Source organism: Bufo gargarizans, chromosome 7, assembly GCF_014858855.1.
Source record: "Bufo gargarizans isolate SCDJY-AF-19 chromosome 7, ASM1485885v1, whole genome shotgun sequence".
NCBI classification, from domain to species: domain Eukaryota; kingdom Metazoa; phylum Chordata; class Amphibia; order Anura; family Bufonidae; genus Bufo; species Bufo gargarizans.
Window position 1 is genome coordinate 91,717,710 of NC_058086.1, and position 27,872 is coordinate 91,745,581.

General features: G+C 47.5%; 2 protein-coding genes across 2 annotated transcripts in view; one reads left to right on the forward strand and one right to left on the reverse strand.

Annotated features, from left to right (window-relative positions):
* Positions 1 to 255: 255 nt before the first annotated feature.
* ATP6AP2 (ATPase H+ transporting accessory protein 2) lies at positions 256 to 27,718 on the forward strand. The gene is made up of 9 exons (XM_044300688.1): positions 256 to 425; positions 5,789 to 5,916; positions 6,843 to 6,971; positions 8,774 to 8,869; positions 12,139 to 12,276; positions 13,930 to 13,983; positions 21,657 to 21,806; positions 23,700 to 23,819; positions 24,775 to 27,718. The coding sequence occupies exons 1-9, from the start codon at positions 380 to 382 to the stop codon at positions 24,967 to 24,969; spliced, it is 1,056 nt and encodes a 351-aa protein (XP_044156623.1). The 5' UTR covers positions 256 to 379; the 3' UTR covers positions 24,970 to 27,718.
* The window catches only part of C7HXorf38 (chromosome 7 CXorf38 homolog), a 68,459-nt gene continuing 54,640 nt past the window's right edge, over positions 14,054 to 27,872 (reverse strand). Inside the window, exon 7 of the mRNA XM_044300690.1 lies at positions 14,054 to 14,160. Coding sequence (XP_044156625.1) covers positions 14,105 to 14,160 — 56 coding nt within the window. The 3' untranslated portion in view covers positions 14,054 to 14,104. The remainder of the gene's footprint in view (positions 14,161 to 27,872) is intronic.

Consider the following 27,872-nt stretch of genomic DNA (forward strand, 5'->3'; position numbering starts at 1 on the left):
GAACCTGTGTAACGTACAAGAAGCGATACATATAGAGTAACACCAGGGCCGCCTGGCCCAGGAGAGAACAAGCTCCCGGTTACTCCATTCACGTAGGACCCTCAGCAGGTCACTAGGCACGACCTACATGTTACTTCCGCCTCAGCCATCCCTGAGTGGCCGGCGCGTCTGTCAATCACACTTAGCTCCCTCCCCCCGGCTGCTCGCGGTCACATGATATAGCTCGGGTGGGGCTTACACCTAGTCGCGCTCTGATTGGTTGATGTGTTGTCAGTCAGCAGCTCTCCGGGAACAGACGTCCTGATCTAGTTTCATTCTGGGGTTGCGGGTCTGCTGGATCGGCTTCTGGTAACCGGTCGTCGTGTCATCAGCAGTGACTATGGCTCGTCCAGCAGCGCTCACCCTCCTCTCTGCGATCGTAGCAGGTAAGTGGTGAGGCTGGGTCCCGGGCCACCACCTCCCATTCAGTCCCCTGTGTATGTGTCAGCTGACTGCTTCTAGGAGCCCCATCCGGTGTGATCGGGGGTGGTGTATAATGTGTGGGATCAGTGGTGACGGTCCCTGTACTGTACTGGGAGGGGAAGTGTCATGGCAGCCTGCTGTATGCAGTGAAGGAGCTGGAGGCCCGGCTGTGAGGGGTTAATCTTGTATGTCACATGATAGCAGGTCCACTATATAGTCCATTCATTCCAGCATATGGGGTGGACCCTTACTGCCCCCTAATACTAACCTTCTCCTTACCATGTGATATATTGTTTTACTCCAGGAGGACCTTAGATGTGGCCCTTTAATCTACCCAAGGGCCACATATTATGACCCACCCCCATCTGCAGTGGCTGCACGTTCCTAGTCCCCACCAATTCTATCCTACAGCAGAGGTCAGCAACCCCCGGCGCTCCACAACTCCTAGCATGCCCTATTCACGTCTATGGATCTTCCAAGAGTGCATATTGAGAGTGATAGTTTTGTAACAGGAGGTTGCAGTCCCCCACACTACAGTATGGGTGGTGACTGTTCTGCTAAAAAAAAACAGGGGACACGGGGCCCTTTTTATGTTTTTGGGATCTGTGGGGGTCTCCCGCCCATTACTGTGGAGCCTGATACATTATATGATAGAACATGCATGATCTGCTGCCCTATACGTTACACAAGCAGGAGATGGGGCCCTCGGGATGAGCACCTAAGGGCCACTCTTTGCCCCTCACTGGTTCAGACGTTATATTTTTTAAGATTATCTGAATGATAGAGGAACATGGCAGAGGCGCATATCATCCGAGGGCCCCGTGCGTGACCCAGGCGGTATATACCACTACATACCAGGGGATTGTGTTTGTTCACGGCTGTGTGACTACTGTTCCATCACATGATGGATGATGGGCCATGCACTCTTCTCCTTTTTGTTTAACTCTTTCATGCCGCGTTGTAATGAAAAGCCTCTCAGCGGTGGAAGAAGACGTCTCTGTGATTTCCTTCCCCGCTTACTGAGTTCCTTATTCTTTAAGAATTTGGCAGTAATTTCCAGAAGAGTACTTCCCATTTCCCATAACTACGTGGAGCTCTTTCTTTCTGCCATTGCCATATACTGCGTTAAAGGGGTTCTCTGAGATTGGGAGCCCCTTTTCTTATGGGCAGGCAGGGTACAGAGGATAAAAAAAAACTCGCCTGTCACCAGGGCTCTGGTTTCAGCGGGGCGCTCCTTTATCATCTACTTCTGGTGCCCACTGCATTGGAAGTGTGCCATCGACACTCATGTCATTGCTGCTGGGCAGTCAGTGGTGGCAGCAGACACGCCGTTGTTTGGCAGCGATGACATGCGTGTTTTAACCCCTGTACCCTGCCTGGTCTCAGAGAACCCCTTTAATATTTCATGTAGGATTGTCTCCTTCCTCCTTGTCCTCTGCTGCACCCTGTGTCTCATGGGTTTCCGTATACACATGTGACCCATCTCATACGGGACGCTCTGTCAGAAATCTCGGAGGACAAGGCTGTAAGATACACATTGCTGCCCGAAGGCAGGGGGATTTGCCAGCTGTAAGCGTGGACGAATACTCACCATTTACCATATTTTTCGTCCTATAAGATGAACCTAGATTTTAGAGGAGGAGAATATGAAATTAAATTATTAGACGTCAGCTCAGACTCTCAATGTGAATGACCCCCAGACCTCAGTACAGACCCACTTGCTCAGAGCAAATAAAATAAAAAAGATCCAATTGCCTCTCCTGCTCCGGACACCTCTGCTCCCAGGATCCAGCTCCATCTCTTCCTGCCGAGCACAGTGTGAGATCGCAGCGCGCTGATGTCCACACGCTGTGCGCAGTAGCAGCACAGTTGACGAGAGAGGACCAGGAAGCGTTTTTATTGGGGGGGGGGGGGGAGGTTGTCTTAGGGCTCATGCACACGACCGTATGCCCTCCGAAATATACGGTCCGTGAGCGGGCCATATGTCCCGGAGCGGCATACATCGTGCGCACGGGAGCGCACAGCATCATAGGTTACTATGATGCTGTGCGCATCGAGCCGCCCACGGGGCTATTGTCCCACACTCATAATATCATGTGAGTGCGGGACAATACGGTCGTGTGCATGAGCCCTTATGGAGCGAAAAATACGGTAGGTTGATTCATTCATTCTCACAAGGCCTCTGGAAAAAAATGTAAGGCTACTTTCACACTGGCGTTTCTGAGTCTGCTTGTGAGATCCGTTTCAAGGCTCTCACAAGCGGCCCAAAACGGATCAGTTTAGCTCCAATGCATTCTGAATGGATAAGGATCCGCTGAGAATGATCAGTTCGCGTCCGTTCAGCTTCCATTCCGCTCTGGAGGCGGACACCAAAACGCTGCTTGCATAGTTTTGGTGTCCGTGTGACGAAACTGAGCCAAACGGATCCGTCCTGGCACATAATGTAAGTCAATGGGGACGGATCCGTTTTCACTGACTCAATATGGTGCAATTCAAAACGGATCCGCCTCCCATTGACTTTCAGTGTAAGTCAAAACGGAGCAGTTTGCATTATCATGAACAATGCATGGTAATGCAAACGGATCCGTTCTGAACGGATACAAGCGTTTGCATTATAGGTGCGGATCCGTCTGTGCAGACACCAGACGGATCCGCACCTAACGCAGGTGTGAAAGTAGCCTAAGCTGGAATCTGGTTGTGATTTTTGAAGGACATCTTTAAAAATCAATAGTTTTGATAAAATGCTGTGTTTCCTGTCATGAAACCCCTTCCTCACATCTACCAAATACATAAGGTGACCGATGGCCATCTTCCCCCTGTGAAATTCAAGGTGGGAAAGTCAAGTTTGTGAATTTATATGGCGCCAAGTCAGATGTGTGGAGACCCAGCAGAGTCACCCATTAAGGTGGCGCTTGTTTGTAGGGAACATTTATAACGTTGTCATTCGCAGCCTAGCAAAAAAAAAATTAAATCCTGTAAAACGTATTTTGGTGGTGGACATGTTCGCCACAGAATTTTTACGGTAATGAAGAGAAAGGAGCTGCAATCAGCGGTGAGGCGTGACTGGATGTGGATATAGCAGAGAGCACTATGTCCTCAGATCTACACACTCTCTAGAACAGCCGCACCATCTGTCATTTGGAACATTTTCCCCAAGGGCCTGTTCACACTTTTTTTTTTTTTTTGAGCACTTCTTCCACTTCAAAATCTGCTCCAAAAAACGCCTCAAAACATTTTCTTATTCATTTTAATGGGAAGCAGAACTTTTTATTTATTTTTTTTCCACATGGAAAAAAGGAGCAGCAAGCCCAATCTTGGGGCGTAATCCGCTCTGAAACTACCATTGACATGAATGGGGAGTATTAGATAAATAGCTTTGTACATATCCATGAGTTTTTTTTTTTTGTGTGAATTTGTGCCAAAAACGACAAAATGAAAATGCAGTTTTGTATTGAACACCCATTGGATAAAAAAAAGTGTAAAACATGCAAAAAAAAAAAAGCGCCGAAAATAAGGTGGTGAATTTTTTAAATCTGTCATGTGACCATGCCCGAACTGTTCCTTCACACATTTTTGTTAATAGTGGGTTTTTGGGTCAAAAAACACTTCAAACACCTGGCTTGACTGACTTGTATTTTGCCTAAAACTGTGACCCAGTTCTTGCTCCAGTTCACATTTGTAGTTCAGTAGCACAAGGATTTCTCAGACTTTCTGAAGGGTTCTCTAATGTTCTGGTTCTATCATGGAATCAGCGATGATATGTGATTCTGGTCCTCCTCTCAGTAAACCAGTATTCTACAAGACGTCTGCCATTATCAGACTGCGCTCCGTGCAGAGATATTTAGTCTAACATTATAAATCATGCAATCTACGGATTATAGATAATGTGTGAAGCGGCTGCTTGATGGTATTGTCTATGCTCAAGGGTACCTTTATGAATAAGAATGGTGGGGGAAGTCCGGAATAAGATGGCTGTAGGTTTCTTCAAGGGTTTGGAGTGGCTTGTTGACTGTAAAGCTCTGTATTTACAGTCAGCATATAGTCAGTGTGGTGTGTATGGCAGGTATGTGTCAGGTCGGGGAGCGCCGGTCTACAAGTGTGTATAGTAAACACATGGATGGCTTCTGGTGGGATCTAGCTAGGGTTTACCAGAATAATGTGAGGTCCCAAACCACCTTTATGTGTACGAGACAAATCTGAAGAAGCCAGCTGATTGTAGGCTCACGTCACTCTTGTCACATCCGTCACAATAGAGTTCTATTATAAAAAAAAAAAAACAACAAAAAAAAACTCTGCAGGATAGAAACACGTGGTGTGCTACACTTTTTTTTTCTAACATATACATACACACTCCTTACACACGGCAGCAGGGAGCTCACCATGGCAGCCAAGGCTTCAGTATTGTCCTAGCTGCCATGGTAACTGATCGGAGCCCCAGGATTACACTGCTGGGGCTCCAATCAGAAGCTGCCATTGCACCACCAATGAAGAGGAGGAGACCCTGTGGCCACTGACACCAATGATTATAATGCTGGCGGGGGAGAATGGCGCACTGCGCCACCAATGAAGAGAAGTTACCTTTTAATACAAATACAAGAGGTGGGTGCCGGCTGTTCTGCGGCATCTGAGGGGTTAACTGCCACGGATCGCAGCGCCCTGTCATAAAGGTGAGGTGCTGGGTATGTGTTTCTGCAGCTGCCACCCGCCGCCTATATTTGTGTTAATAAGTTACTTATCTTTATTGGTGGCGCAGTGGCCACAGCTCCTCCCCTCCTCCACCCCTCTCTATTTTCATTGGTGGCAGCGGCACAATGGGGAGGGAGAGACTCCTTCTCTCTGTGCTGCTGAGGAGAACATGGAGCGCGCTGAGAGCAGTGTGCACCATGTTCTGTGATACTAGTATCGATAAATGTCAAATCCTGGTATTGAATCGATACCGGTACAAAAGTATTGATAATTCGATACCCACTACAACCCTAAAAAGGACAGTAAATCTGGATGATCCTAGTTGCATATCTGTTGCTCCCATAAATGTGAATGGTATTGGTGGCTGTATTTACAAGCTGAATATGATCGGTTGTTGTGGGAAGTTGCAGCCGGCCATAGATTTTCCCCTGCAGCATCTGAAGATTTACATGAAGACCATAAAAATAATGTCCTCACAGGCCATGTAGAAAGTGATCATCTTAGACAGCCTCATGCTGGCAAAGCAGGGGAGTACTTCTTCTGCTGATGGTGGTGGTTATTATTATTAATAATTTATATATATATCGATCACTATGAAAATGACTAATGTACGGTATATTCATTTTATTTTATATTTTAGTTGCAGCTGCTGACTTTAGTGTCTTGAAGTCTCCCCAAAACCAGATCTTCAGGTCAGGAAACTGGCCACTTCCAGGAGAACGGATTCCAGATGTGATTGCCTTGTCTATGGGTTTTTCAGTTGAAGAGGTAGGTCTGCACTGGGGCAGGTTTACTAATGCTGCCTAACAGTAAGATAGTGTAAGCTTAGACGATGTAAAACTGCGCCACATTTGTCATCTGGGCTGATGCTGGATGGTAAATGAGTCCAATAGTTGGACTGCATAGTCTAGTTGGCTTAGTTTTACTCCAAAAAAATGCTTCTCCCCGTGCATGGATGAAAACATCTGATGTCGGGGGGGGGGGGGGGGACGAGCCTGTCACCCGTTATACTAGGGAGGCTCGTCCCTGCCTGTCACCGCCTGCCATTGGCTGCTCCCCGCGACACCGGATGTTTTCATCCACGCACAGGGAAAAGAAGCAGATGCGGCAGTGCGGGGACAAGGAGCAGCAAGGGGAACCGGGTAAGGGTATTCAGTGTGAGGGACCCGGGCTTATGGGGGGAATTTTTTAGTCTCGGATTACCCCTTTAAGCCATGCACCTTTACTGTTAAGCCAGGCCCCTTATTGGACATAATGTAAAACAATTACAAAAATGCAGTGCAAAGCATGTACCCCTATCCTCAGGATAGGTCATCAATATCAGATCGGTGGGGGTCCGCCACCCATGCCAGCGCTGCCTCCTCTTCACTGTTTACCTTCTCGCCGTTGCATCTGCAGTGGTAAGCAGGTGTAATTACACCCAAACCGTCCCATTCATTTCAATGGGATTGCTTGGGTGTAATTACACCTCCTCACCACTGCAGATGCAATGGCGAGAGGGCTTACATTAGCTAATTATTGTTTTGTCCGCCACGTTAGTAATTGTTCCATTTCTGTTGCCTTTGGAGTTGTACGATTTTCTTCTTTTTTTTTTTTATTTTTTTTATTTTTATCTTTTGGATATATGTATTAGAGACTGCTGTGTCTTGTGTGTATAGTTAATAGAACAATATGTCTCTTCTTGTGTCCTTCAGGATCTGCCTTGGCCTGGGCTTGGAGTTGGCAATATATTTCAGCGTCCACGTGCCACTGTTTTAGTAACTGTCACCGGTGTGGACAAACTTCCTCTGTCAGATAATGCGATTTCTTACCCAGTAGAGAATGTAAGTATTCACATCCCAAGTGACATTGATGCATTATGCCCTCCGTGTGACGGCCACGTTTCCTGGGCCAACAGTGGCTCTTGTGAGCTGACTGCATCGTAGTGATCTATGATGGTGCGAGTTCCAGGCCAACCTCTGTTCTACCGTCTCGTAGATCCAGCATCATTTGAGTACGAGACAATGGACCCGAGGTTGGGTTGGCACTCGCAGCATTATTGGTCCAGTAAATGTGTGCAAATATTTCACACCTACTGTCAGTGAGGCACCGACCGTCTCCGAGAACCGATTTTCTATCTTTGCTAAGTGAACGGTGAGGTACTTGTCTAACACTTCAGTAGTCATTAGTTGCAGGCACACTACAGGGCATAACTGTGGGCCCAGGTAGAAATGGTTGGCCAGCTCAAAACACAGAAGTGCATAGACAGCCAGCTAATAGAAATGTAATGTTGGGAGTCATATAATAATAAAAATTTCAGTAAAACTCAATCGGTGGGACCTGATATGTAATAGTTTATCAGGCGGCCATGACAAAGTACATAAACCACATGTAACAGTAGAGAACCATCACACAAAAAAGCTCAACTCAAACTTTTAATGAAGAGCCTGCTAGTATAATGCTTCAATCTGAGGAAAACCATTACCATTTTGTAACAAAGCATTTCCTTTCCTGTTAGAAATCTATTATTGTCCATTTGTAAACTTGTTGAAAATTACGGTAGTCTTATGGTTTCTTCGTACTTTCTGGTAAACCTGGATGATAATAAACATGGCTGATCTTCTGACCCTCCCCCTTCATTTTCTACAGGTTCTGAATTGCAAGTCTGCCTGATTATGCAGGGATACACTGCCGAAGTGCTTCATATACTTCCAGATCTACTATTTAGGCCTCTTGCACACGAACGTGTGCGCCCCATTGCCGCTCTGTGGGCATTCCGCATCACGGATACAGACCCATTCACTTCAATGGGTCCGCAAATCCGGAGATGCGGATTGGTGCGGAACAGAACCCTACGGAAGCACTACGGAGGGCTTCCGTGGGGTTTCGTCCCGTACTTCCGTTCCGCAAAAAGATAGGACATCTTCTATCTTTATGCGGAATGTCTGAATCGCGGACCCATTAAAGTGAATGGGCCGCAGCATGACCACAGGGCGCACATGTTCGTATGCAAGAGGCCTTAAAGGGATGGCCACCTTCAATATGTGACTTGCCCTTATACCATTATAATGGAATAGCTCTGATGACCTCATCAGAAGTCCGCTCCCTCTTGTTTCAGTACGGTCTCTTCACTGACTGTCTGGAACATGGCTGCTGATGGAGAGACACATGACCAGATGAATCTGTAGGTGGCCTCCGTTGAATAACATTGTACATGTCACTGTGCATGCACTAGTTTCTGACGCAGCATTACTCAATGGAGGCCGCTGCTGGATGGGTCTAGTCACATGACCCTGCTTCGGCGGACACTTTATGGACAGGAGCAGTGAAGAGACTATACTGTAGAAGGGGGGGGGGGGCATATCATTGCACCCTAATTCTATTATAACACAAGAGTAAGTTGCTTCTAGTTTACAGCACTTTACAGTTTTGGTTAGGTGGCCAACTTCTTTAAGGGCAAACGGTATTGCTATAAATGCCCCCAGAGGACTGTCGCTCAGCTTATACAGAAACCGATATACATGTTTTTTTTTCTCTACCATTAGGCTACTTGTGACCATGCAAAGTAAAATTCCAATATTGTGCTGCTCTTTACTGTACAAGCGCTGCTCTGACATATTATTATATAACTGCTGTTGTCTTACAGGCTGTTCCTTACAGTGTTGATAGTGTGGTGAACTCCATCCATTCACTGTTTTCTGAAGAGATGCCACTAGTTCTACAGTTGGCCCCCATCGAAGAAGTAAGTGTGTGTAGTATGTAATTGTGTGTGTGCACGCGCGTATACGTATGTGTATATAAAATATATGTTCGCACTCTTCAGCATTGAAATTGCAACACCTAGAAGGAAAAGTCATGGAAGTTTGGAAATCACAGGATTGATAGACATATTAATGATATGGAAATTATTCAAAACCTATTGATTTTATTCAGTATCAGCGTATGAGGGCCACACCCAGAAATACATGCACTTACAAGGCTTGGCATGCTACGAATGAAGCTAGTATTGGTTGTCTGAGGAATGTTCTGCCACACTAAGTGCACTTGGGTGCGCCAGTCATCTGCAAGATCTGGTGCTCCAGAGATGCTGCATGCCACGGTAACACGTTTAGGCCATGTAGACTGCTCGCGGTAGCACAGGCAACGTGCAGCCTGGTGTTGTCCTGTTGAAAAATGGCCCCCGGTACACTGGAGAAATGGCCGTATTACTGGCTCTGTGACTAAATCAATGTGACAACGAGCTGTTACTGTACATGAAATAAAGCCAAGAGGGGTTCGGCTACCATATATTATGCCACCCAACAACATAATCCCAGGAGTAGGACCGGTGTGACGTTACCTTGTAAATGTCTTTTCATGGTGTTGGTTGCCCACATGGTTTCCAGACTAATCTCCGGCTATAGTTGCATCCGAGACAAAAGCGGGACTTATCAATGAAGAGGATAGACTTCCATTGCTGTCTTGCTGTGCATTGAGAACAGAGGAGTGAGGTCAGTGGAGCACCTGTAGCTGGACATCTGGCTCGTAGCCCATTGTCATGCAAATGCCCTCTGATGGCTTGTGTAGAAACTGCTTGCTTCCCTAAGCTTGGGATGTGACATTCCAATTTGTCTTGCAGTACAGAATGGACCACTACGCTCTATTCTTCTAAACTGAATCTGTCCGTGCAGAGGTTCGCCTCTGTGAACATCTGGTCATTCCAGTTCCTCGTTGTTCTCCCAACCTCTGGGACACAGAACGTTGAACACTGCTCATGTATCTGGCTAGTGTGTTAGGTGCTCTGCTGAAGTGATTAAAATAAAGTCTCTCAGTTCAGGGATTCTGTCCCTCTCAGTTTGGGACAAGTAATGATAACTGTCACATTGACAAACCTGAGGCTCATATAACTTGATCAGATTTTTGAGGTTTCATGTGGCTAAAAACTTTGCTTTCAATCTGGCTTTTATGTCCCTCCCACATTTCACAGATTGGAGCTAGGTGCTTGAAAACATCATAATCTGCAGATCTTCATGACACCTGCTACTTCTTCAATTTGCATAACATTATGGCTTGTCCTTGATGTTGCAATTTAAATATTGAGGAGTGTATGTGTGTATCTGTGTATCTATAACTCTTTAAGGATGCCATAATTTAAAGGGGTTGGCCACTTTTTCCTTAATGCTCCTAAAGTGCATATTTTGGCACTAGAAATTTCACTTGGCTCATTGCTGGCAGAAGGACTGCCCCTCCGTGGCCCATGTAAATAGTGCAGAACTGTTGCTGACCCGTCTATGGCAACCAGGATGGTAGCTGAACTGTTCCAGCGGTTGTGCAGAAGAGGATGCAGCTGGAGACTGCCAAGAAAGTGGTTAAATGACTCAATCGCATGACCACCACCACCATCTTTGTTGCCATAGAATGGGCAACATGGGCTCTACACTTTGCATGTGGGCCATGGACGGGCAGCCAGGAACCTTCTAACCTTTGTCTCAGAGTCGATGATGTGCTAGGCATGTGGCGCCTGGCCTGTAGACTGCTGAGGACAGTGATGGGCTGCAGTGGTCATCGCTGCGGTTTGTAAACAACGTCAGGGGTATCGGAGGAGCTCTGGAGTAAGGGGTGAGTGTGTGATTTTTATTTTAAGCTATTGAGGAAGTTGTCAGAGATTTTTAATTACCTCGGACTTCCCCCTTTAAAGGGGTTCTGCACTTTCAATTAACTGATGATCTATCCTCTGGATAGATCAGCTTCTGATCGGCGGGGATCCGACACCCGGGACCCCCGCCGATCAGCTGTTTGAGAAGGAAGCGGCGCTCCAGCAGCGCCGCGGCCTTCTCACGGTTTACCGCCGGGCCGCCCGCCCACTGACGTCACGACTAGAATGGAGCTTAGCCGCGCCCACTCTAGTTGATACAAGTCGTGATGTCAGTGGGCGGGCGGCCCGGCGGTAAACAGTGAGAAGGCCGCGGCGCTGCTGGAGCGCCGCTGCCTTCTCAAACAGCTGATCGGCGGGGGTCCCGGGTGTCGGACCCCCGCCGATCAGAAGCTGATGATCTATCCAGAGGATAGATCATCAGTTAATTGAAAGTGCAGAACCCCTTTAACTTTTCTAAGACTTTTGCCATTTCAGTCCTTCATGTAGTATCTTTGCAAAATCTTGATTTATCATACCCAGGACCTCCTTCGTCTCATAGTGCTCTTGGCCAGTGTCACCTTCTTTCCTTTGTTGATTGTTCCTCCTCCATGCATGGACAGTACTGGGTGCTGCTGGTTTCAGTGTGATCTGTGTGTGCACGTAAACACTTTAACTGGACTAAACCTTTACACGACATAACGTTACCACCTCACTCTCAAAGCGCTGCTTCCTCCTATTCTCTGTTCCAATTCTATTATTACTCTGAGCATTATTTTTAAGGAATAGGTCATATGGTAGCCAATTAATGGAGGGAAAAAGCCATCAAAAACAACTCCTGGATGGATGCATGGGGGGGGGGGGTCACCAATAGACTGTAGAAAGAACAGGAATTATAGCGCCTCTCATCAGCATAAAAACTCTGAATCGCATCTTTATACTTATTTAAGAAACTGTCCATCCCCTACGCATTTCAACCCAGTCGGGCTCTTGTATGGAATTTATCTGAGGCAATAAAGAGTCTATTTTATGCTGATTCGGTGGTGCAGAAGTTCCTTTCTTTCTATTGGTTAAATATGGGGTTATATAGTGACGGCATATTTTCCTGAACTGGTTTGCAAGCCGACAAGAAACCAATTTTCCCTAACCATTTTAAAAAGCAGTAGACCTACTACTAAACTTCTACATTTTGGTAGGAAACCCAGTGAAATATATAGAGAAGGATGTGGCCATGCTGCCTTTGCAACCAATGAGTGAGAATAGTTTCCCCTCTGCATCTGATATCTAAGATGCATAATTTCAGAGCTGTGCATGGAAGAAATGCGATATTCCTTTTACAACTTCCATTTGAAGACGTTTAAGGTTGTGAATTCACCTTGTTTTTTTTATTCTCTCTCCAGAGAGTGTACATGGTTGGAAAGGCCAACACAGTGTTTGAAGACCTTGCAGTCACTTTACGACAACTGAGAAGTCGCTTGGAGCAGGATAACTCCATTCTTGCCTCTGTGTCTTTAGGATCTTTATATAAAAATGATGAAGTAAGTTCATGATGCTGTGCAGTCCAGGGGTGGGCGATATGGCCTAAAATCTATATCACGATATAATTTGAAGCATGTGCAATATGCGATATATATTTTCTTCTGTATGTATACAAAAAATGCAAATTACAAAACTTTTCAAGAAATGTTTAATGTGTGTATGGTGTGACGGATCTTTTTCCAAACAATGTAAAGATGAAGACTAAGTGTTAGTAAAATACAAATTTCATACATGTCCCCCAGAGCCAGTGCAATCAGCCCCATGGCATTTGCCATCATCATACATGTCCCTCCAAGCCAGTGCCATCAGCCCCATGGCATTTGCCATCATCCTAATCATACATGTCCCTCCGAGCCACGTGCCATCAGCCTCATGGCCATCCTTTGCAAATAGATCCCCAAACTTACCTTTCCTGCAGGGTGCTCGGCAGCAGCTGGCTAATGGAGTCCGCAGGTGTTGCGTCTTCTTTCCCAGCATACATTGGGCGGGACCTGTCGTCACACACAGCGTCAGCCAGCGTGCTGACGCTGTGTGCACGCCAGGCCCTGGCCAGTACAGCGCGGTGCGTAGTCGGGAGGCCACGGAGCGGTGAGTGAGAAGCATTAATTCACTACCGCTCTGTGGTCATATCGCGGTCCAGCGATATAGACAAAACCTGTATCCTTGCACAAATTCATATCGCCCACCCCTACTGCACACAAATATTTCCTCCATGTAGAACTTCACCTTTATCGGGGTAACGTTTTTCCTGGCTATAGTAATGTATACAGTACATTTATAATATGTTATTTGGAAGAAGTGTATGGTCCCATCCTGTGAGTTCAGGAGGAGGAAAGCCTGTGCTTCTTTGCTTTTCTTACTTGGGGTTCAGCTTTTAAAACCCCTGCAAAAAGCTGTGCTGTAAAAGAGGCCATAACCCTGCTCCATATCATAGATGTGTGGCGCTGCAGGCCAAGCGTTAACGCCAATTTACAGCACAGCAGTTGTGCCCACACACTCGCCCATGGTTAGTAACATGCAGAAATCCAGGTTTAACCTGCGGTGCAGTAATGGTAATGATTTTAGCAAGGGATAACTAACTGATTTAGCGGGGGTCCAATCTCTGGGACCCCCACTAATTCTGAGAACGTGGGTTACGTTCCCTCTTCCTGATGGAGCGGCAGGTCGAGCATGTGCCCTGGCGTTCCATTCATTTTCTATTGAACCTCCTGAAATGGCTGAGCACTGTACTTTAACTTCAGCAGTCTGATAGAGAATGAATGGGGCATGATCGACCTGTCGCTCCATCACAATGGGGGGGGGGGGGGGCGGGACCACCATATTTGGGATCAGTGGGGGTCCCAGAGGTCAAACCCCCACCTATCAGTTCGTTATCCCCGATCCTGTGGATCAGGGATAATATGAACATTTGGCGTAACCCCTTTTAAGAGTTCAGTTCTGAAGTAGAAAAGTGCTGAGATTGAGTGAATTGGATCTATACCACCTTCTGTATTAAATAATACATGGCATCTATATTCATGTATAAGGAAGCTTCAGCACTGCAGGGTGATCCCGTAAAAGCCGTTTCTTCACTGTATTTTGTACTAGAACTCGCTTACATGTGTCAGATGAAAAACATCCTTAATCATAGGCAATTATTCCTGTTATTTCAGATTGACAGACTGTTCCTCTCTGAAATGCAAAGTCTTCAAGATATTCCAAGTTTGGTGAGTGTCTCATAAACTGATGATGGATTTTGATAATGAAGCAGAACATTCAAGAAAATGAAGTTCGTATTTCTGAATATTGTCCACCCTTCCAGTAGGCTCGCGTCCTATGTACAAAACTTCAGAGGACAAGGAGCTCTCGGAGCTGTTTGGCTGAGGCTTCTGTTCTACTGGGACCTGGAATAATAAATGATGTACAAGATTTTCCTCTGAAGAACCACAGCTTGGAATTAAGGCTACTTTCACACTCGCGTTTGGTATGGATCCGTCGCTGATCTGCACAGACGGATCCGCTCAGATAATACAACCGCATGCATCCGTTCAGAACGGATCCGTTTGTATTATCTGTAACATTGCCAAAAGGGATCAGTCTTGAACACCGTTGAAAGTCAATGGGGGACGGATCCGTTTTCTATTGTGCCAGATTGTGTCATGGAAACGTTTGGCTCAGTTTCATCAGACGGACACCAAAATGCTGCAAGCAGGGTTTTGGTGTCTGTCTCCAAAGCAGAATGGAGACAGAACGGAGCAAACTGATGCATTCTGAGCGGATCCTTTCTCGCCCAGTTTCCTTGGGGGACACAGAAGACCTTGGGTATAGCTCATCTCCATAGGAGGCGTGACACTAAGTGAAAACTGTTAAGCCCCTCCTCCACAGCTATACCCTCAGCCTGGAGAGAGAGACTGCCAGTTTTTGCTTAGTGTCCAAGGAGGCAAGACACTCCCTGCTCTGCAGGGCTCTTTTCTCCTTTGTTGTTTTTAAAATTTTTGATTTTTACTTTTTCTTTTCTTTTTGTTCCAGAATACGGGACAACAGAGACGCACTAGACCTCTCTGTTTCTCCCGGGGTTGAGCTGCGCCAGTGCCGGTCATCCGCACTGCTGCCTCCCCCACAGAAGGCAAGGTGGACCAGGGCAGCCCAGCTCCCCTGCATCCCGCCAGCGGAAGGGTCGCCCGCACGCCAAGCCCCTCTTCCAGCGTCCTGCCACTACGGTGCCAGTAGCTGAAGGGGCGACCCTGCTGGAACGGACCGAGGGCGAAGACATCTGTGGTGAGAGAGTGGCTTCTCCAGCCCTACGTCCCCTCCCTCCCCGGTCTCCTGCGTGACTGACCCCCCATAGGACTCTGGCTGACATTGCTTTACCTAAGACAGTTTTAATATGTTTGTCTCTTATAGCAGAGTGGCTATAGGGTGGCCCTGCTGGACCTAGGGTGGTCCCTGGGGTGCCGCAAGGCGGCAATCTGCTCCCTCTCTCTCCCGCCATAGATCATACCGAAGAGGGGGCGCTTACCGGTGCGCTGCTCAGGACCTGCTGCCGCTCCTGACGGCATGGGTAATCCTGGGCGCAGCCACAATTTAGTCCAGGCTTCGCGGCCTGCTGGCCCGCACCATCCGGTGCTCTTTCCTCGGGCCCCTGACTTTTCCGGGCCGCGGGGTGAGCACCCGCGGTCTGCATTGCATGTGCGCACTATGCTATAACTGGGCCGGCCGACCATCCGTCCGGTTGGCCGGACGCCACAACTTTGGGCCCAGACATCGCGGCCTACTGGGCCGCACCTCACGCTCCTCTCGGGTCCCTGATTCTCCCGGCTGCCGGGTGGGCTCCCGCAGCCGGCATTGGATAGCGCTGTGTTCCAACGGGTCCCGGCCGGCCGTCGGTGCATTCTCTCATCCATGGCGGCGCGGCCGGCCGGGGCGCTGCATAGTTTGTTTAGCGGCCTGCTGCGCACTTCCGGCGCTCGGGTTGGGCACCCGCGACCGGTACGGGTGCTCCCGCGGCCGGCTTAGGCCCGGCCGATACTTTAAATACTTGCGGCCCCGGTCAGCCGGGCGACGCAAAAATTTAGGCCCCGGCTTCACGGCCTGCTAGGCCGCAACATTCTGGCCTCTGGGGGGGGGGGGCGGGAACTCTCCAGGCGCTGATTCTTCCCGCCTGGAGGTTCCCCCACCCCCAGGGGTTCGCTGCGCCGCCCCCAGGCCAGATGCCGGTTAACCCTTGGGGTACTGGCCGGCTCCTGAGGGCCTGTACGACCTGTGCCCCTGTATGGTGGCCCCCTTTCTGCCTCAGGGAGGCTGTAATATTAATAAATAAATAATAATGATAATAGAAATAATAATAATAATAAAAAAAAAAAAAAAAAAAATACTATTATTTTGTTTTAAATAACTGGACTTGTGGGCTGCGCAGGATGCGGGAGCCTCATCATTCAGTACTGCTGTCTGTATGCATGCCCCCCTCTCTTAGGCGGTGTGTCGTGTTCCCCGGCCGCGGCGCCTCCCAGGCGGTTTTTTCTTGCCCTCGCCCGGGATTCGGCGCTGGCCAAGTGCATGCAAATTTTTTTCTGACCAGACTTCGTCACCCACTCCAGTTCTGGTGGCTGCAGGTGCATGACCCTCCTTCCTAGGCGGAATACTGCACTCTCCCTGGCTGCGGCCTGGCCTCATGCATGATCCCCCTTTTTCTAGGCGGACTGCTGCACTCTCGCCGGATGCTGTGTTGGCCATATGCACGACCCCCTTCCACAGGCGGGACGCTGCACTCACTGGATTCGCTGCCGGCTTTGTGCATGAACCCTTCCATAAGTGGAATATTGCACTCTTACCGGATACGGTGCTGGCCATGTGCATGAACCCCTTCCATGAGAGGTCTACTGCACTCTCCCCGGATAAGGAGGTGTACTGCACTTTCCCCGGTTACGGTGCCGGCCTTGTGCACGTTCCCCTTCCATGGGCGGAACACTGGATTCGCTGCCGGCCATGTGCATGAAACCTTCCATAGGCGGAATACTGCACTTTCACCGGATACGGTGCCGGCCGTGTGCGTGAACCCCTTTCATAGGTACACTGCACTCTCACTGGATCCGTTGCAGGCCATCTGCATGACCACCCCCCCTTCCGTAGGTGGTGTGCCGCACTCTCACTGGATTCGCTGCCGGCCATGGACATGTCTCCTTTCCTCAGGCGACATACGTGCACTCTCATCCATGGCGGCGCTCTCACTGGATGCGTGGCTGGCCATATGCATGACCCCCTTTTCTGGGCGGAATACTGCACTCACTGGATGCGTTGCCGGTCAGGAGCCTGCCCTCTAGCTTGGGTGGAATGCTGGCACTTCCATTGGATACGGTGCTGGTCTTGTGCTTAACCCCCCATTATTCCATGGGCGGCATTTTGCACGCTCACACGATCCACGGCTGTCCTTGTTTATGCTGTGCTGGACTGGTACACGTCCCCCGTCATTGGAGGAGTGGTGCACTCTCACGACATTCGGTGTTGGGTGGATTTTTTTGCACAATCACTTAATGATAGAATAACCTGTGCATGCCCCCTTTCACTAAAGTGGACCTTCCTGCGTTCTGCTGGATATGTGCGGCCATGGGCATGGCCCCCTTCTGGGCGGAGTATGGTATGTCCTACCTTTCCGGAGTAGGTTCTGGCCTTGGCATCCCCCCCTTTTTTTGGGCAGGCCTCTGCAGTGGTTGCCAGGTACATTTTCCCCCTTTTCTGGGCGGACTGTTTGCGTTCCATCGCATGCCGTGCTAGTCTTGTGCATGACTACCTTTCGGGTTGCACTTTGCACTTCCATTGCTACGGTTGGACTCTGGCTGATTCTTCGCTGAGTGACTATTTTTGCAGTGGGCGGACTTTCTTGTGCGCTCTATCCGTTGTTTGGGCCGTGTATGCCTTCTCCCATTGGTGGGTTGGCCTTCTCACTGCTTACGGGGCTGCTCGTCCGTATGCCCCCCTTTATCCTGAGATGTACTTTTTTCTCTTGGGTTATGGTGCTTCCAGCAAGCCTTGCACTATTCTCTAAGGAGCTCATTCGGTCCAACTGTGTGGGCCTGAGGTGGTGTCCAACAAACAGCAGATGAATGCCCAATGTATTCAAGGTACCTACCTTTTTTATCAGTAGACGGGCTCTACTTGTTCGCTACTGCACCTGGCTGGGTGGTACTCATTCCTTTCGTGGCCCTTCCGCCCGGGGTGTGTTCGTGGTCCCTAGATGCGTACCCATTCGTTCTCCCGCGGCATTGTTCCCCTGCGCTAGTGGTCACATGCTCGAGAGTGCTGTTGTCTGCAGCGCCTCTCGAATGCTTCGTTGGCTCGTACAGGACTGCGATTCCCTTGCCTGCTGCAATTTCCTCCTCTTCGGATGCAGTGTGGTATGAGTCCTTCGTCTTGGCGCCTCTGCGCTTCTGTCTGATCTGCTGCCAGGTTCGGGCTGCTATTCTCTGGAAGGTCACCCAACTTCTCTTGGGTGCTCGATTACCCAGGTCCGGAGGACCTCCGCCTTGGGTTCGCCAAGGTATTCGCCTTCTGCGAGGCGGTGGACTGGGCGTCTCTCAGTGTAGCGGGTTCTGCTTTTCAGCTGGCCTATGGCTTCCCTGTTGCCCTCCCCTCCTCCTTTCGGTTGGAGGGTGTTATGCCGGCCTCTGTCTCCGCTGCCTTATCTCGCCGGCTTTGTTTGGCTCCCGCTCGGTACGGATCACTCCGATGTGGCTTCCCGCCGGACTTCAGAGGCTGTTCTTTCACTGTCCTCCCCTCTGGGGAGAGCATGGTTGTTCATGTGGATGGTTCCGGTGTTCCTTTTGGCCTCGTGCTGTCTCCCTGGTTCACACTGGCTGTATTAGCTGTGTGCCTATTTACTGAGTCTACCGCGTGCTGTCCTCCCGCTGAGTGCAGATTGCATGGTCCTGCTGTAGACTTGCCTTCTTGATAACTTGGGGGGACTACCTTTTTCGATCCGGATTGTCCTTTGATCTCCCACACCGGGGCTGTACAACGTGGTTACATCAGCATGGATTTTTGCCTGTCTTCTCCTGGTATCTGGCGGATCCTTTGGGTTTTTTCCATCTGTCCTCTGCTCCCCCACTCGGGTGGATACGGGACAACGTTGTTCGAGGGCCGACGGGGCTAGTTTTGTCGACCCTTCTGCCCGTGTTACTGGTCTGCGCCTGATCACATTGGGTTTTCGCCCGCTTGCCAGGCGACTCCAGCGGGTTCGCTACTGTCCACTCCTGGCTGTGTTTCGTCCAGGATCTGTCGTAAGGCTTGGGGTTTTTTTGTATGGGGTTCTGTGGGGAGCTGTGCATTCCCCACTCTGAATTTCTCTCCCCATGGTTCTGTCGTTTACTTGGGGTGTCTAGTGTCGGCGCTGTTCTTCCTCTTCCAGCGTTCCCGGCCCTCTGGGCCTGCCAAGACCTCCTTCCTCGGAGTGGCTCTTTGGTTCCTCTGTACTGTCCTTCGGTACCGCCCTGGGACTATATACTGAGCTCTCGGCGCTCCAATCTTGTCCTTGGGGCCGTTACAGAGGTTCTCTCTAACCCCTCTGTCCGGTACGGTTGTGTTCTGTATCAGTCGTTTCTCTGACGGGTGCCGGAATGGCCCTTCTTTTGTTACGAGCCTTCTGTCTTTTCCAGGACAGGGCTGTTCTACATCCCGTTTTTCTTCGTTCGTTCCTTCCTTCCTTCCTTCTGAAGGTGGTGTTTGCCTTTCGCTTCAACACCTCACCTATTTGGACGTTGTTTGGGCCTTGCCGTTTTTTTCCTTGGAGATCTCCGACTCTTGTAGATGTTCGGCCTCTTGGGTTTCCAGGAGGTCTGTGCATAGGGTTGACGGACTCCAGGGTGGTTGTCCTCCGCTTGCTCAGATTGGCTATTGCTGAGGTTCCCGCACCTAGGGCAGGGTTCTGTCTTGGTGTCACCGTTCATTTCACCAGAGCGGTCGGTGCCTCCTGGGCCGGAGGCATTGGGCTTCGGCCATGCATTTGGGCAAGGCGGCCACAGGTCTACCTTGCACGCCTTGACAAGTTCTACAGGGTGCATACTCTGACTTTGGCAGATGCTGCCTGCCCCGCCTGGGTTTGCGGGCGGCGGTTCATTGATGCCTTTCGGGTGCTTCACCTTGGTGCTGTGGTCCCTCCCCCTTTTGGACTGCTTTTGAACGTCCCAAGGTCTTCTGTGTCCCCCAAGGAAACTGGGCGAGAAAACGAGATTTTTGTATAACTTACCAGTAAAATCTCTTTCTCGCTCTTTCCTTGGGGGACACAGCACCCACCCATTCATTGTTTTTCTCTGTACTGTTTCCAAGTTTTTGTTACCCGTTGGGTAGTTGGCTTGTTGGTTCCTTGTTGGACTTTGCCTTTTCTCACTGCTTGGACACGCAACTGGCAGTCTCTCTCTCCAGGCTGAGGGTATAGCTGTGGAGGAGGGGCTTAACAGTTTTCACTTAGTGTCACGCCTCCTATGGAGATGAGCTATACCCAAGGTCTTCTGTGTCCCCCAAGGAAAGAGCGAGAAAGAGATTTTACTGGTAAGTTATACAAAAATCTCGTTTTTCCATTCAGAATGCATTAGGGCAAAACTGATCCGTTTTGGACCGCTTGTGAGAGCCCTGAACGAATCTCAGAAACGGAAACCAAAACGCCAGTGTGAAAGTGGCATGTCCCCTCCATATGGCCATATACAGCGCTTACATGGCTCTGTAGCACACCTATACAGGATTGTAACGGTAGCTTTGTTCTTTTCTTCAGACTTGCACAAGCAGTTAAAACAAAGTTTAATTCATATGCAAATGAGTACTCGCAAGTGCCCAGGGGCGGCGTTCAGTGTGTAGGTGCCCAGGCTGCTCTGCCTTCTTTTCACTTGCCTCTTCCTTTGCCCGCCCGATTCCTGTGCGGCCGCGTCACTTCCGGTATAGAGATCTGGCAGAGCACCGGCCAAGATCCCACGCCTGTGCACTGCTTCACCGGGCTGGGGCATGTGCACGGTGATGCCCATTGTGGGCACTGCATCGCTTCACCTAGTGCGCATGCCCTCGGCCGGACCTAGCGATGACGTAAAGGACTTGGAGGGCGGGCAAAGACAGAGACTGGGGAGGAGTAAAGTGAAAAGAAGGCAGAGCAGCCTGGGCACCTACACACTGAACACCGCCCCTGGGTACTTGCGAGTGCTCATTTGCATATTAATTAAACTTCCTTTTTCCTGCTGGTGCAAGTCTAAAGACAAAGGTACCATTACAATCCTGTATAGGTGTGCTATAGAGCGATGTAAGCACTGTATATGGCCATATGGAGGTGACAGACTCCCTTTAAGCGGTTGTCCATGTTTATTTATTTATTTATTTATTTATTTTCCTAAATCCTCACTTCACCCCCACCCAGTGGCTCCTGTGAATAGAAGTATACTTCCCTGCTCTCTGCCGCTTGGTTCCAGTTGTGTGGGTCCTGGGATGTCTGCACTCTGCACTTCCAGTCAACACGCGTTAACGTCCTGCATGGGCATTGTGACTTGCGCCGCTACGCGTAATGCCTGACCTCACTGATGTGGCGTTTCGGCACTTATCACTGCTGATCCAAGTCATTGGCTGCCGCGGGACATGCAGGAAGTTTACATGCGGGACTGGAAGTCTGGTCAAGACAACCCGGAATGCTGGAAGCAGTAAGTATTCTTCCCTTGCTGGGAGGAATAGGGCAGCAGTGACTTAAAAAGATAAAATAAAATAAAATTTAAAGAAAGTAGACAACCCCTTTTAATACATCTTGAGTACATGTTCATCTCTGTATCCATCTAAAATAGAAATGGGTCACCACCAAGAACTTCACTATGAAGAAATGTCTGCTTCTATTGTGCTGCATTTCTATATAAATACATTATTTGTCCTTTTTAAACAGCTTTCTCGGCATAAGCATCTTGCTAAAGATAACGTTCCAGACATTTACGCCTTGGAGTTTACCGGTCTGGAAGAGATCAAGAAACGTTATGGAGAGGACTCTGTGAAGTTTAAGGACGCCATCAGAATTCTGTCAGAATGTCTACAGAAGGTAATTCAACTATATATATATATATTTCCAAATGGAAGGTCTTTCACAGTAAAGGCTTTTTGGGTTGTACTCACCTGACCAATCTCTAGCTGCTCCTGTACTGACATTACCTTTTGAGTCGTGAAAAATTCTAACTTAACGATTTGTTTCACGGTATGAACAGATCTCTCCATTGGTTCTGATAATTACTCTTTCAGTACTCAATTGTTACCATAGGAAGTACTAATAAAATCTTCACACTAAGGCCGAATGCACACGGCCGAGAGCGGTCCGTAGTATGCCGGGCTGGATTCCTGTTCAGAGCAGGAGTGCACGGCGTCATTGGTTGCTATGACGCCGTGCGCTTCATGCAGCCGCTGGACTACAGTAATACACTTTACGAGTTTTAATATATGTAAATGAGCGTCTAGGAGCAACAGGGGCATTGCCATCACACTTAGAGGCTCCCCTTTTTTTGCAACTGCCACATCCCCCCTGTAATGCCCCCCATTGCTCCTAGAGGCTCATTTGCATATATTAAATCATTTTTCTCAGTAATGGGGCACAGATGTCTGCAGCTGCCAAGCGCACATGTAACAAGTCAGCCAGTGTCATGGGTACAAATCTGCTGATAGATGCCCTTTAAAGGACTTCTGTCATCAGGAACATGGTTATTAAACTATCTGACGTTAGACATGTGCTAATATCCGCTAAAGCTAACAGTCTTTGTCCCTTCTTTCCATGTGCCTCCGTTTTTGTGAAAAATAAACTTTTATTTTATGAAAATGAGCCTCTAGGAACAATGGGGATGTAGCCCCTACTCCGAGAGGCTCTGTTCTCCCTCCACTGGCCCAGCCCTCATCATGCCTTCACATTTTAGAAACGACACCCCTCAAGTTATTCATACATTTTTCATCAATGTAGCTATGTGGGGGCTTGTTTTTTGCGGGAAGGGATGTAGTTTTTATTATCATTTTGAGTCTTTTTGATCACTTGTGTTTGTGTTTTTTTTAAATTTTTTTTTTTTTTTTTTTTTTTTTTTTATAGCGTTCACCGCGCGGGATTAGTAATGATACTTTTATAGATCAGGTCGTTACGGACACGGCGATACCAATTATGTGTATTTTTTTTTTTTTTACATTTATTACATTCTTTTGTCTGCAGTTTATGACCTTTTATTATTGTTACATCACATGGGCTTTACGATCCAGTTACATTTTAGAAGATCCAGCGCCATTCAACATAAGAAGTCATACCAAGATAATAGACCGCTGAGGAAGGTTTTGATGGGCCAAAACGTCCGGTCGCCAAATCTACTGAATGTGACTACTTTAAATCTTCTGAAATGTAACTGGATCATAAATTCCATGTGATGTAACACTAATAAATGTCATAAACTGCAGACAAAAGAAGCTGTGTGCCGCAATTTTCTACTATTTGGTTATGACTTACAAGTCCTTGCTGGCACCGGCAACAACAGTGTGTGGTGCTCTACCTCCATAACATTGATCAGCCTTCGGCACACGGCAGCCCACACACCTTTTGTAAGGCGCCCAATTGCCATGGCAACCATTGGGCCGTTGCCATCTCAGCAGTGGCGGCCCGATGTAAGAAAGAGGAAGCTAATAAACAAACTAATAACCAGGTGGTATCTCACCCCAGTTCGACTCAAACAGATGCACTGCCTCAGCACAGACCTATGTTGGAGGTGCTCCCAAACCAATGGCACATACACATGTGGTGGCACTGTCCTGTGATTCAGCCTTTCTGGACTGAGATACGTAAAGTGGCTAAACAAATGTGTTCTTCCTAGGATGTAACCACAATCTGTCTTCTATATTCTTGTCAATATATGCCATAAGGGGGAAAATAACTTCCTTATGCTGATATCTAAGCTACCTCCATGTTGTACAGTTTGCAGATGACATGCACAGTATCTATGGGGGAAATGCCATTGTGGAAGTTGTCGCAGTGGAAACATTCGAGACTCCCTTGACGAGGAAGAGCCGTTCTATCCTGGAAACACAAACGGCTGTAAGTACTAAAATATGGATTATTGCTCTCATTAAGAGAAACCGGTCTGATAACATTTAATGGCTAAAAAAATAGTAATAAAGTTACATAACAAGCTTTCAAGAGAACTCTGGTCTGTTCCTCAGGCATAATGTAGCGGTGTCTGAAGAAACGGCTATATACCATATTTCTCGCCCTAGGGTTTAGAGGAGGAAAATAAGGCCTCAGCTCAGACCCCCAATGTTGATGAGATCTCAGCTCAGACTAAATAAATAAACTCCTCTCCTGTTCTGGGTGCCGCTGCCGCTCCTGAGATCCATTGGTTTTCCTGCCACACTGTTCTATGACCTGACAGCGTGAGGTCACAGAGCATGTCCTGTCCTCGCGCTGTGCGCAGATCACAGCACAGTGTCCGGAATCAAGAAGACCAGGGAGAGGTGAGTAGAGTCAGCACAGGGAGCACTGTATTTACCACTCCTCGGTCCTATTGTGCTAATGAGCTCTTCCATAATAGAAGCGATCATTAGTATTCTCCCCATAAGACACACTGACATTCCCCCCCCCCCCCCCCCCATTTTGGGGGAATAATGCGTCTTGTAGAGCGAAAAAATACAATATAGATAGAGAATGTGCAATGAATGGACAGGATCTTGAGAAGGAGTCCTTAATTATCATACAGAGAACTGGTGCCGGCCATTATCTCTGGTGTCGATTCTTTAGATCTTGTAACCTGACATAAATCCTTGGGGCAAATTCAGTCCTGTTTTCAGTGTGCCAAACAGTCACAAATGTATATTCCCAATTCTACTGGCTCTTTGAGACTTAACATTGCCTTTTTATGACTACTTTCATGTGTTCTTCATTGTGTCCTGGCCTACAAAATGCTTAGCCACAGCAAAGTGTACCTTCTTCTTTGTGAGGCAATGGGACCTCATCCTTACTTTAAGCTTCTATATATTTTATTTTGTCTTTTTAGAGTACTCCCACTGATCCATACAATCTGGCCTACGAATATAATTTTGACTATGCGGTCGTCTTCAACATCATCTTGTGGATCATGATTGGTCTGGCTCTTTCTGTTATCGCAATCTCATACAACCTCTGGAACATGGACCCTGGCTATGACAGTATCATCTACAGAATGACCAACCAGAAGATCAGGATGGACTAATGTTGAGATCTAGTAAATTATTAAAAATTTTCTTTGGTTGTTTTTTCTTTCTTAAACGTGAACCTGTCAGTATGCAACAAGGTGGGGAAATCTGGGTGTCACCTGTAGTGATCTAAATAAAGGTGTAGTTAGAGAGATTATTGAAGGAAGAATGGGGTAAATAGCAGCTGCTACTTTTGTGTCCTGGTGTGGCACTTCAGACCTTAGGTTATGGCCACGTGGTCGGGTTTCTGCATGCAGTTTTGGAAGCCAAAATCAGGAGTGAATTTAAAAGAGAAGTCAAATGTGTCCTTTTATATGTGCTCGCCTTTTATGATCCACTCCTGATTTTGGCTTCCAAAACGGCATCAGGAAACCTGACCGTGTGGCCGTACCCTTACTTTGTAGTGTGCATTTTTATCCTTTTTAAAATGGAAAATGATCATTGAAGACCAAACGTCCTCCTTCCACCCCTCGGTGTCTCTTCTCCCCTCCTCCTATTCTGCTCATTTATAACCTTAACATGGAGTCAGCAGACTAATGAGTCCTATCCCTATGCTTAGGATATGGAGAAGCATAACCTTGTTACCTAATCCATGCTTCATGCCCAAGGCAGCTTAGAAAAATTCCAGGTTGCTTTTGGCAACATGTCCAAGACAATATTAATACATGAGGTCCCATATATTACTGGAAGATGCTGCTATCCATCTTATCTATAATTCTGTTGGGTAGGCAGATTCTGTTTTATCAACTAGCTTAGTAGAATGCACCTACAATAGCTTAACCACTAGTATAAGCCCAAAATGGGGTTAATGGGCAAGGTGTAAATGGTGGCATGCAACAAACTGTGGTTTGAAATATGTGGTGGAAAAATCTGACCTGTATTTGCTGTGCAGCAGAATCCGAGGCCAATCCTCATACTGCAGACTTGCAGTCTGTCTTACTGTGGTTTAGCCACAGTAGAGCTAATCTGTGTGAGTCTGCCTGCGCGCCACAGTAGAGCTAATCTGTGTGTGTCGACCTGCCCACAGTTTCTGTCACTTTTTTTTTTTTTTCTGCAATTTGAAATCTGCATTAGAATAAATAAAAATCTGTGCTGTATCCACTACGGCTCTGACTCCCATTGCAATCAGTGGGACTCTGAATACACACTGATTTCAGCACTGTATATGCATAAAAAATCTGCCAAGTGTGATTTTATGTCGTTAACGTAAATGCTCCCTACCATAATAGCCTTTAATGTTCAGATATAAATATATTGATTTGATGAATAAATGTGATTTTTATAGGTGTGTAGAATTAGCCTTGTGCTCTGTTAAATATCTGTATATTGAGAATACTGCTGGCGCTCATCTGGACATGGCTGTAAATGTTCTATTCTACTGATGTAAATATATATAAAAATCCAGTAAAATCCTTGTCCATATTTATTCCCAAACTTGTGCACGTCTCATTGCATACTTTTTCCCCAACCTCCAAATGTCCTTGCGGATTTAAGGCGTTCAGCTTGTATTAAAGGGGGTGGCCCATCTCATACATTGGTGGCATATCGCTAGGACAGGGATGACCAACCTTCAGCTGTTGTAAAACTAAAATTCCCACCATGCTCAGCTGTAGGCAGGTTGGCCATCCCTGCACTAGGATATGCCCCCAATGTCGTATAGGTGCAGGTCCCATCTCTGGAACTCGCACCTATCGTTAGAAAAGAGCATCCAAAGTAAATGGAGGGTGATTGTGCATGCAGAGCCACCCTACATTTATTTCTATGGGAGTGCAGAAAATAGTTAAGCAGCGCATTCGGCTATTTTCAGAAGTCTGATAGAAATTAATATGAAGCGCAAGTGTGGCCACCGCTCCATTCACTTTCATGGGGCTGACAAAATATTTTCAGCACTCCCATAAAAATGAATGGAGGGTGGCGACACATGCATGATTAACTCTCCTTTACTTTGTGGACTGTTTTCTAAAGATAGGTGCGGATCCAACCTCTGAGACCTGCATCTATCAGACATTGGGGGCATATCCTAGCGATATGCTCCCAATGTCTGAGATGGGCCACCCCTTTTAATGATTCCAAGAAGCGGGTTACTGATGCCCAAAGGGTACATTCTCACCCATGCACTGTGCAGCAAACTGTGGCGGTCTTGTGATCCTGTCTTTAGATGAAACAAGTATAAGCCATTTAGGCAAATGCATCATAAACTGCAGCAATTTACAGTAAAAGGCACGTTATTTTGCCATGCGGTAATTGACCACCCAGCACAATATCACTGCTATATGGCATGTTAGAACCCACCAAAAATGTAGCCCTGTTTCATCATCACATGATCCACCAAAAACGAACAGAAATGGCTTTATAGTATATAAATGTCAATTATAAAAATAATTATTAGATGATAAAATTAACAAATACAATAAACCGAGGATAGAAATATAGTAATATTTTGTGCCCATGATTGATCGCTCTGATGCTGATAACATCCCTCATGTAAATAGCAGAAAATGACAATTAAAACACTTTACTTTTTAGTACATTTGAGACCAAGACCATGACCATGCATTACATCGGTCCTGTGTGTTCAGGTGGGCACTATGCCAACCCTGGGTGGTACAGAGGGAAGACGCTACTATGAGGGTCTTGTAAAGCTATTTATTGTGAGTCCTTTACACACCCAGCCTATTGAATGTGAAAGTTATTCTGTTGAATATTGAGGAATATTTTCCCTGATCTGTCTTCTGAGTACTGGTAATTCTGTAAAAATAAACTGTCCAAAATGGAATAAGTTATTTGTTTATTGTAGTTAATTGTGCGAGTTATTTCCCTTAGGCCTCTTGCACACAAACATAAGGGCTTCGTGCCCGTGCTGCGGACTGCATACGGCGGTTCCGCAATACACGGGTCACCAGCCTTGTGTATCCCGCAT

Coding starts and splice junctions, on each gene's coding strand:
- ATP6AP2 (XM_044300688.1), top strand. CDS start 380: ATGGCTCGTCCAGCAGCGCTCACCCTCCTCTCTGCGATCGTAGCAG. Junction 426..5,788: donor CCTCTCTGCGATCGTAGCAG/GTAAGTGGTGAG, acceptor TTTATATTTTAG/TTGCAGCTGCTGACTTTAGT. Junction 21,807..23,699: donor TGTCAGAATGTCTACAGAAG/GTAATTCAACTA, acceptor CATGTTGTACAG/TTTGCAGATGACATGCACAG.